Below are 10985 nucleotides of genomic sequence, written 5' to 3' on the forward strand. Positions count from 1 at the left end.
GAGACGTATCGTGAAGAACTGAGGAACAGGGCCAGACAGAGTCGGGGCCCCCTGATTGGACACGTGCTCCCGGTGATGAGAACCAATCATGGCAGTTGGCTTCTATTATTACGGCTGGAACAATTGCAGTAGATGGATATGTTTCATCAACAACTCGTGTGAAATGAGTAAGTGAATAAGAAGCTGGCTTCCCTCCACACACCTTTATATTACGATGGATCAGGGAGCAGGATGGGATGAGAGGAGGCAGAGCTGAGGGACTCCTGGCATAAACATCCTGTTTAATCACACACTCACACGTGCCCAAGAAAGAACGGCTGACAAAGGCGCCCAGCTAATGTCCTGCAGTGCTCCCAGTGGAGGAACAAATCAAGACAATTTGTGTGAATGAATTCCTCGGTTATTGTCAGCCTGGTTTTTACCCTCCTTTTTTCTGCTTCCATTCTACTTCCTCCCTGATGCGAAGTTAACCATCTGCTCCCTGCCGCACTGCCTGTGGTCCTACGTACAAAGACAGGAATCAACTGGTCTCTTCTGGACTCCGAATGGGGCTCAGTGCCTCCATTTGCAGATGGTGGTGTAGGAGCACGTCCATTGAGGGGGCGGGGGGGGTTGTCAATGCCCTATTTTCCCAAGGATGTTTCACATCTAATGATCATTTCTTTTTCTTTAGCTTTAATTGTTTACTAAATACTTTTTGTATTTTGTTTTTCACCTAATTTATATTGGCAGTCTGTTACAACAGTGGTCCCAAACCCCGATCCATGGACCAGCACCAGTCTGGTGGTCATCTGGTACACACAGACTTAGAGTTAATATATAAAATACTTCCTTTAAAGAGAATTTAAAGAGAAATAATATGTCTTTCAGACTCCAATACTAACAGAATAAAGTCTAAAAGATATATTTTTTAGAAAATCTACTGATCCATAATGATCCTTTAGCAATCCTTTAAAGATAGGCGCAGAGCTACCAACCGATGTCTGGTACAAAAAAGGTTGGGGAATACTGTATTACAGTGACCACATGCAGTACAAGAGAATTTATATCACACTGGTGGCCTGTATTTACCATGCTCTGAGTGGTTTATACAGCAGCTCGTTCTGACTGACTGTATATATTTACTGTATATTTACTGTCCTGTCTTTCTATTTTCTGCTAATGTTTCTACAAATAGTCACCACTGCTGTGTCGTGATAGCGATTGTTTTCTTTGGCCAAATCCTGCAGTTTCTCTCCTACCATAAAAGGTACTTGACTATTTATGTCTGGATGGGCCAAATCCTGCAGTTTCTCTCCTACCGTAAAAGGTACTTGAAATTGTTCCTTTTTCCATTGTATCCAGTCTAGATGAATGTTACTTTGACTTTTCATAATAATCCTCATACTTCAACGTCACTAACATACATTTAATCTGTTGTAGAATAATATACATTAACAGTATGTGAGTCCAGCATAAGTGCCGTAGTCCAGACCGTCTTAGCACCAGTAGCAAACACAAAAAGGAATCAATTTATTTACTCAAGTATGTCCACTTGGAGGCGATATGTATTGCGATAATATTCCTTCATTCAAACATTTGTTTCAAATCATGTGTAACAATTACTAGTTGCAAACATACTCTGAAACTAGCCTGTCATACATGTCAAAAATCCACATATTTAAGTGTTTTTCCACAAGTGATTTTTTCAAATTCTGACAGTTAACTAGAAAACCAATGGCTGAAGATGAAGGCGCAGTCACATTCCATGAGCAACACTGTAGTGGAGAGCATCTGAAATAGGCAACTCTTTGGCAAGACTGTGTTGTTTTTATGCCCAGAAGGGCCATTTAGATGGCTTGCTTATCACAAAAAACTTGCAAGATTTTTTTTTTATTTAATGTTGAGAAAAGAGAAAAAAATAAGAGATAATCCATGCCTACAGCTTCCATTTTTTGGTTTGTATAGGATGACGGTGACAGTTTGAATGTAAGCTTATCTGCAACGTAGCAGATGCTACCTATACATTTATAGGTCACAGCCAATCTGGGCCATGTACCGTGCCCCGAGTCAAATTAAGGGCATTTTGAAAGTTTTCATGCAGTCGGTTAAATATTTGGTTGAATAACACAGCACAATTGTCTGGTTTCTCTGATGTTGTGTAAACACACCGATATGTCTGTGTGTAAATTCCTATTATTGACAGATTAAACCAGGTGAGGCCTTCACCTAACACGTTTTCATTACTAATGTTGACAAGTCAGTTCTCAGCTTCGTAGTGACGTCCAAAGTTAAAGAACCAAAAGAGACAAGAATTCAATTTCTTAAACTTCCACCCAATTTATTCATAAAGTATTACTTCAAATATAATCCCTCCATGCCTACATGTGGAGGGCCCAAATTAGATTCATCAGAACTGCTGATGTTTATGTAATGCAAACTCAAAGCTCATAAGCATTATTCATTCCACGCCATGCTGAGACACTCTGGGCCTTTTCATCTAAGTCCAAGTGTTTTCTAATTCACTCAAGTAAGCAAAACAGATATTCTGCCTCAACTTTAGATCAAACTGGTAAATGAGTCTTGAGACACGGTATAATTATGCTGCTCAGTTGAAAACATTTGCTGCTAATAGAGGAGACAGATGGTAAGTGAACATCCATTCTATTCCCGGCAGATGCAACAAAGAAGGGCAAATGTCGAAAACTGGTTCAAAAACATGCACCGTAGGTACAGACGGGATACGGACTCTCTGCTTTATAACCTCTTTATGTCTGAACAAATGCAATGAAAATGCAAAATATTATCAAATTCCCTGCAATGTCAAGCTAGTGCAACAGAGAGCTGTCATATTTCATGGCCTCTAATGATTTTACTTCCCCTGAACTGACAACGTGCACCGATCTCATAAAACCGAAACAAAGGATATGGAAGGTATAAATTACACCGTGTAAAACTGCTCAGAAATCCCAGTATGCAGTGTTTAACTGAAGGTTAAGGTGTGGCCTCCTTCACACAGACTCAGCCTTAAAGGCAGAGGTAATAAAAAAAGAAAGACACAGAGGGACTGCATTTATATTCTATAACATTTTCACCTACTGGAAGGGGAGCAGGTGGAGGATGAGGAGACCGGGGTCAGGTGGAGCAGATATGAAGAGGAAAAAGCCACACAAACTGGCAGCGTTCGCTCTAACGGGCCACGCGACGTGCATGGCTGGCAGCACACCAGTTAACAAACTACAAAAGTACACGGGCATGTACATTTTTTGTTGACAGACGCTCTCGCTGCTGTAGTGAAGCGTCACCGATCCATTCAGATCATTTAATTACCTGCCTGTGATCTGATCCTTTGTATGTTTCATCTCATTCCTCTTCATGATCTGCTTCATTCAGCCCCTGACAATACGCACTCTGCTCACATTGGGTTTGTTATTTCCTTCCTTTTGTTTGTACTTTAACACATGAGCAACTGCAGAATGTCATGTCAAGGCAAACTACCTTTTGATCTCAACATATTCATTTTTCTTTTGTTTGTTTGTTTTTCAACCATGAATCTAACAAGCCTCGTGTCACATTGTTTTACAGCCTGCAGTAGAAATGTTACCAATATTACCGCCTTATTAGCCTGGTTTTATGTGCCACAGGGGAAACATTATGCAAAGGCAGAGGTAATAGAGGGAGAGAGGGAGAGAGGAAGAGAGAGAGAGAGAGAGAGAGAGGAAGAGAGACAGGGGAGAGAATCTCAAACACAGCCGATCTCATTCAGATCAATGCATTTGGAATAGCAGTCTTAACAATGTAAAAGAAATTATAATTCAGTAAACATGAATGTAAACAAGGCTGCAAAAAAATCTGTAAATCAATACCAACAACAGAAATTGACATTTTTTTCCATGCTCAATCTAAATGTGGTTGTGTTTATCAAATTCAAACACAGATGTTGAATCCCACCAATCAGAAAACTAATTTTGAAAAGTTTAAATATGCATAGTGACAATGCACTTTTTTTTAAAAAAAATTATATTTTTTATACTTCCTAAATATCCTTTTTTTAAAATAGTAATATAGCCAGGAGGTTCAGCAACCACTTAACATTCAAATGTGTTTAAGTCTTCATGCTTCTGAAACATCTATTACACACATGTATTCAACAACTTAATAACCCACAAAACCACAGGCAGCTCAACACGTCAGCAGACAAATGCAGCATCTCTGAGACCGAGTCGGTTTTACTTTTTGTTCCAGTAGCCAGTGCTGCCGGGAACAGCATAATGTGAATACAAAAAAAATTGTGGGAAATGTTCTGATTAAAATAAACCCTGGCTTTGTTTGAATTTATAGGATCAAAATTCGTCATGGAGCAGACCCAGGTTTTGGTTTTTAGATGTCATCACCTACTGAGTCAGGCTTTGAGGATTTTGGTGCATCAGCTCCTGAATGCTGATTTTTTTTTTTTTAATATATATATTTTCGGTCGAAAATGTCGCTTTTTGTGGTCTGATTTCAAACTTCATATCGCAGTGATAACACCATCCATGCTGCCTGGCGCCTGTAGACATGAGCCCGGGGACAGAGCAGCAGAGTACAATTGTTTTTTGGGGGGGGACGGGAGCTTCTTCCCGAACATCCCTGTATCATCTTTATAAGTTACCCATATTTTTTACAGTATAATAAAACTTGGGCGTACCGATTTACAAAAAAAGTTATTAAATTACTTGATTTGAATTTAAATGGTTGGGGTGAACAGCGAACCGTTAGTTAGTCGGCGAGAAACAGCCGCCAAGGGAAACGAGCGCAGCAACGTGCTGGTTTAAAGAAAAAACTGAAAGTTGACACTTTCACCAGACTCGCTCTACTTTTGCTTTAAATTGAGTTTTAACCTCGTGCAAAAAAAACACTATTATCGCGTACAGATTTGAAATTGACACGGGTCTTACCTGTTGGTCCCTCGATGCCATCGGCGTAAATCTGAACAGCCAAAATCAAAAGAAAGGCGCAGGTGTTCATAGTGAAGCTGTTATAGTCCACTTTAAATGAGCAGAAGCAAACATTTCATTCACTCAGTGAAGTCCGCGCGCACGAGTACCAGAGCCGAGCCCCATGTGTTCTTCTCTCCCGGTCAGTTCTCACACACGCAGTTTCAGAGTTTCAGAGACACTGAGGGAGACAGGGCAGAGCTACTTCTGCAAACTGACGTCAGGGTAAACAGTTGAGGGGAGAGCTTTCTTTCTCGAGCCCACTTTTCCACCCCTGCCTCCGCTTCGTAGCTCCACTGACAACGTATGAGTCGGGCGACCCCACGTGGACGAAACTGGAAACGACGTTGTACTACTCAAACGTCGACCGAGCGAAACACGAACAAACCACCTGTTTGTGTGTGTATGTGCGTGTGCGTGCGCGTGCGGTGGAAATTTTAACCCTGTGGGAAAATTTTGCTCGTGTTTCACTGACAAAAAAAAGACTAAGGTTAGAACAGGTTTGGACAAGAGTTGGGTTTAGTTGGTTTTAGTAAAAGTCACAGTAAAGTTGTTTGAAGTAGGTATATATTTCCTCAAGAAATCATATATATTTATACAAAAAAAACATACCAAGTTATCATTAGCCTCAGTGTTAGCAGAGATATAATTCAAATTATGCAGATCTGCTTTGAATAGACTATACTATATATGGTATCTATCTATCTATAGATATAGGTATATATGTATGCAGTATATATATATTATTTTTAATTTTTTATTATATATATATATAAACATTGGGTGGTACAATTTAAATTCATTGCTGGTTCAATGCTAGTCTTATTGTCTTCTAACCATGAACCATGCTGGAGCGTAAACATGCTTTAAACAACAGCATTCTGTCAACATTATTCTGGGTATTCATCATTCAGTTAGCTGTTGTGCTTGAACATTAAATTTGAATTAAAGGCGACCAACAGACACATATCCCGCAGGGCGTCTAAGTGCAGTGAGTGAGTGTACACCTCTGTCTCTAACGTTGTTAGCCTTTGAATGACAGATGAGCGATGGATCACTGTGCAAATTACTCGTTTTAACCAGTGAAACACTGCATATGTCAGGCCAACACCTGTAATTGCACCTGCTTGATGCACAGCATCCATTCTGCACACTGCTATTGGAAGAAGAAGAAGGGAAAAAAGCACAGGTTAGCAATTTATTTACATTAGCCAGCACTTGCAATCTGCTCAACTGTTTGATGCTTTTAATTTTCACTACAGCCAGCACGGATGAAGCAAACCGCGGCTTCTTCCTGACGGTGACAGAGGCGTCGGCAGAGAGACTGACAGCAGGTTGTTTAATGATCAGCTGTCATTCATTCTCTCTCTGATGTACAAATGTACCTGCCCTGTGATGGAGTGATAATATCATGTTATTACAGCTGCGACCAGTCTGTGTGTGCCTTGGTATATGAAGCAGTGAGCAGACAGTGATTTACATCGTAGACTCTGTGGTGCTGCTGGGCTTTCATCTTTAATTCGCTCCAGACCATATGATAATATGACAAATATCAATGTTTCATTGGCAGGTGATTACAATGAAATCACCATGAAACTACACTTGAACAACGTCTTGGAGCCTTTGACCTCAACACAGTGTATTATTTGTCTGTATTTTGCTTTATATGTCTTTAAACCAGGGGATCCAAACTCCTGGTCCGGGGGCTAATTCCGGCTCTGGACCACCACCCACCCCCACATTTGCTGTTCAATATAACACATACACTTTAATGTTTTTATTTCTGCCTATGTATCTGTGGGGTTACACAGTGGAGATCTGATTTAATACTCAAGAAAGAGCAAATTATACTGTTTTTCCAGACTTTTCCCTTTTTTACGTATTTTCAAAAACTATGCTGAAATGATTCATCCTAGTCATGTATTCCAGACTAGGATGCCTTTAAATAGGTACTATTAACACCTATTAACGTTTATCAGAAAATGTGGCATCAATGTGTCATCAATGTGTAAGGTAAACTGACAAGTACAGTTTTCATCCTGTGGATTGGTGAAGTATTTCTGATTTGGAACAAAGCGTTGATGAGGGAGACTATAATCACAAAGGTTTGTATAGTCACAGAATAATAAATAAAAACTGAAGGATATTTACACTTTGTTCTGTTTATCTATTCAAGGCTGAAACATATATTTGTGTTTCATAATTATCAACACTATAAAAAAGACCAGTATGGCTGAGTGACTATTTATAATTAGAGCAGAAAAACTAATGTGGCAAACTTCTACAAAGTGGAAAAAAAAAGACTTCACCAAAAGCAATTTTCAGTTGAGACCAGTGGCTCCCAAATTGGGGGGCGGGGCCCACTGCACAGAGAGACAAATACATTTCAATTTTAATATTTTGTTCATTAGCACCACAGTGGGGGTATTTGTACTGACTTCTCATTTAATTTCCTTTGTTCAGTTTTGTAGGAATTATCGTGTTTCAAAGTCAACAACGGGGAAAAGGGTCCAAGAACCAAAAGAGGGGGCGCTCTAATGTAGGGACAGTTGGAAACCACTGGTTTAGACAGTTAATTAAAGCATTTTTTCTGTGTTAATTGACTATTTGTAAGTGTGAAATGTCAAACATGACATCCATAAATCTGCCTTTGACGATATCAGTGCAAAACATCAACCAATCAGTAAAAACACTGATTCATCTATGACCAAAGTTTAAAATGTCTGTTCTTGTGCATTTTTTAAACTTTCATCATTTAAGTCTTTTTGCCTGGGGCTCCTGCCGACTCCGGACTCTGGACTCCCCCCTTCACTCCCTCTTACTTTTATGTTTCTTTGATGATGTTCTTTCAGTCATCACTCTTCCAAAGTCATGAAAATCCCTTGTCTCCACTTCTGGACTTTCATGAATGTCAGGATGGAGGCCACCCCTCAGTCCTGCTACTTCATAGCTCCCTGAGGTGTTGTGTTTTTGCACCTGCTCCTGGCTCCTCCTCCTGTCATTTAACCCATGCCTCCTCTTTCTGTCCATCTTTCCAGTTCTTCCATGCTGGTGCTGGTCACTGGAGACGAAGACGTGGGTGAAGTACTGAGGGTGGACGGAGAGCTGAGCGTGAGAGGAAGCAGATAATCCAGGAGGGACGGCGAGAGCCTGGATCCGCTGATTTGTTTTCACGGAGGACAGGACGTCCTGGTTGTGCCCCTCAGATTGAAGACGTTTGGAGGACGTGCAGTTGTAGGTGCTTTTATCACCACCGGGCGTCTGCCGCTCCTCCCAACTCTCACTAAATACTGAGGGGAAAGCGCAGTATGAATGATGCAGCTGACTGACACATCACAGCACAGATCGTAGTGTTCGTTACTTTCAAACAACATCCTCACCCTCAGCGCCGTCATGGGTTCTGCTTTCTTCACTCCGACTGCGCCTCAGGTCCAGAGCTCGCTTCACCGAGTCTAAAAGCCCAAACATCTTACACAAGGAATTAAGAATGACAGCATCTGCACAAAACAAAAATAATTAGCATGTTAGCATTGCCATGGTGACAGCAGGAGGAGAGCCCCCTTGAGATGTTTGATCAAACCTGACATCAGCTTCAACGTTACAGCCTGGTCTGTTCCACACACTTTCACTCAGCCCAACAAAATGAAGTGACTTAAACAGGAATGATTACTAGCAGAGAAGCTAAGGCTTTGAGGAGACTTAGACACAACTGCCACACACACACACACACGCACACACACACACACACAGCCAGTGCAGTCATTTCGCCTCAGGCCAAAGCAACACATTACTCATTTTCAGAAGCAGGAAATCCAGGTCATGCTTTGTGTCGACATCCATCTCAATAATAATGAAACAATAGACATTTTAAAGCCTAACTCTGTACCAGAAGTTCTCAACAGGGGGTCTGCAACCTCTTGGGGGTCCACAGAGGTACTTCAACAGTGGGGTTGTGAAATCTTTCCTAATTGTACTTTTTTCTATACTTCACACTTTCTAGACTAGACTTAGTACAAATCCAACACATTGTAACAAACAATAAATCAAAAAATAAGTCATCACTCATTTTTTTATATTTGTATTTGTAATAAAAATGTCAAATGTCAAAAACTGAAAATGTGTGCATATTTCTTGAATTCCTGCTAGTATATAACTGTTGGATTCAACTAAACAGGCACAGGTTTGAACACACTGCATAAATCAATTGTACACTAAACTATTTATTTCAACTTTTACCCACAGTGCAGTGCAGTCACTCACCCGTCTCCTGCAGACCGCCCCGCCCACTGCGGACGTCCACACCTTCGAGAGTGGCTAATAATTCAGTCTGGAGACTGGACAGAACATCGCCCATCAACCCCAGGTCTGCCACATCATTCCACAAGCTCAACACCCCATCTGAAAAAAGAGAGAGTTTATTAGAAACATAATTAGTGAAGAATACAATGCCTATGATGAGAAAATGCATTATTACACAGGTGATTTGAGTCTTTTTGTTTGCGGAGTTGGAGCGGAGCAGAAACACAAAAGAGACAATAGGCAAAGCCAAATAAATTATGAATGCTGGATAAATGAGATAGAAAGAGGTGAAGGGAGAGGCTGGGATTCCAGGCGAAGATTGGAAAAGAGACTATTAAAGTAAAGAAGGAGGAGAGGTTAGGGCCGGAGAAACAGTGAAAAAGATAGACAGAGATAAAAGAAATGGAAGTGCAGCCCTGAGAAAGAGAGGATGTTAAATTGTAATAGAGCTGGAGAGCAAAGAGTAGAGAAGAAGTAAATGGGTTAGAAAAACACAGCTCCACACGGAGGCACAGAGGAGGACAGAGCAGAGTGGACAGAAAATGAAAAATGGCTTTGAATTTGTGTTACATTGATTATATTACAGTGATAAAAAAAAAAACGTCAGAAGCTCTTGATGTCTTATCTCGCAAAGAAGTGCATCTGGCTTCATGTTGGCCTAAATGTCCATCGAGACAAATGTGACGTGTCAAAGACGATATTCCAAATCCTATTTACAGCATTCTGAAGTGGAATTCATTTTTCCTTACGTCGTGAATGTTCTCTAATGGAAGTCACATGGCACGGTTCTGTTGAAGGGAAAGCACAGTTATTGGCTAGGTGTACTTTGAGTTGCCAATTTGTTTAAGGCCCTGTGACAAGCTATATGGCTAGTGCAGTGAGGCGCTGCAATTTACCATTCACAAAAAAAAAAAAAAAAAGTAGTTTAAGGTTATTTACCTCCCGTGCTCCACCGGGAGCAATGTTTAATCACGGAAACTGTTAAAAGTCCTTAAATCAAAGCCGAGCTTCCGACCAAGAAAAGCTGCGAAATGTCAGATGTTGTGTTTGTGACTATAAACAGACGTGACTCTCTGTCTGCCAGGTCAGCAGCTTTTAATGCCCGTCTGCAAAAGTTGCACCTCTGCAGATTTAGAACTACACTGGCTCAGTGAACCAGATAACCAGGGGCATGGCATAATAGATCATTTTAATTAATGTGTTCTGAATAATTAATTAAACAACTAATGCATTAGAGGTTTTATTATTATTTTTTTTTCAAATATTTCCAATTCACAGTTCATGTCCTCATTTACCCCCGGACAAATGAAAAAGTTGATTCAAAAGTAAAAGGAACTTCTTTGACTTCCCATCAGTTCTAACTGTGAGTGTCCACGAGCTGGTCTACAAACATAACTGCAGAATATAATCATTTTCATTATTTGCACTATACCACTGGATCGCAATATAAGGGGCGGAGCGAAGCTATTGGAGGGGTCAGGCAAATAAATTTCAAAAATGTCTTTACTTCACTAAGGTGTGGCAACAACTGCATTCTGTATTCATGTACCCTTGCAAGTTTTACCAAAATACCTCCATGTACTCAGACAAAGCTGCAGCATCATGTACTGCACAGATCTGCAGAAATACTGCGTATAGTTATGGCTCCAACTTCTTGGATTAAGGATTATTTTACTCTGTTCTGTGGTCAGTGTTCCGTTCACACTGCTGAAACATCGACACCGTTTCCTG

At 40.5% G+C, this 10985-nt stretch overlaps 2 protein-coding genes across 12 annotated transcripts in view; both read right to left on the bottom strand.

The window, feature by feature from the left end:
• Positions 1-5237, bottom strand: part of ptprub (protein tyrosine phosphatase receptor type Ub) — a 160031-nt gene extending 154794 nt beyond the window's left edge. For 4 of the 10 annotated variants that reach the window (XM_017037726.2, XM_017037724.2, XM_025061882.1 and 1 more), the window contains exon 1: positions 4917-5236. In XM_017037726.2, coding sequence (XP_016893215.1) covers positions 4917-4986 — 70 coding nt within the window. In that variant the 5' untranslated portion in view covers positions 4987-5236. Of the gene's footprint in view, positions 1-4916 lie in introns of all 10 variants that reach the window. The other 6 variants (XR_003051617.1, XM_017037722.2, XM_025061881.1 and 3 more) reach the window with 2 other exon arrangements.
• A 752-nt stretch (positions 5238-5989) lies between these two features.
• Positions 5990-10985, bottom strand: part of LOC103388559 (glucocorticoid modulatory element-binding protein 1) — a 9469-nt gene continuing 4473 nt past the window's right edge. The window contains exons 8-11 of one of the 2 annotated variants that reach the window (XM_025061892.1): positions 10004-10042; positions 9216-9353; positions 8336-8452; positions 5990-8245 (exon numbers count right to left, since the gene is read on the bottom strand). In XM_025061892.1, coding sequence (XP_024917660.1) covers positions 7764-8245; positions 8336-8452; positions 9216-9353; positions 10004-10042 — 776 coding nt within the window. In that variant the 3' untranslated portion in view covers positions 5990-7763. The remainder of the gene's footprint in view (positions 8246-8335; positions 8453-9215; positions 9354-10003; positions 10043-10985) is intronic. The other variant, XM_008323605.3, reaches the window with a different exon arrangement.

This window comes from Cynoglossus semilaevis, chromosome 13 (genome assembly GCF_000523025.1).
Source record: "Cynoglossus semilaevis isolate Cse_v1.0 chromosome 13, Cse_v1.0, whole genome shotgun sequence".
In the NCBI taxonomy this organism is placed as follows: domain Eukaryota; kingdom Metazoa; phylum Chordata; class Actinopteri; order Pleuronectiformes; family Cynoglossidae; genus Cynoglossus; species Cynoglossus semilaevis.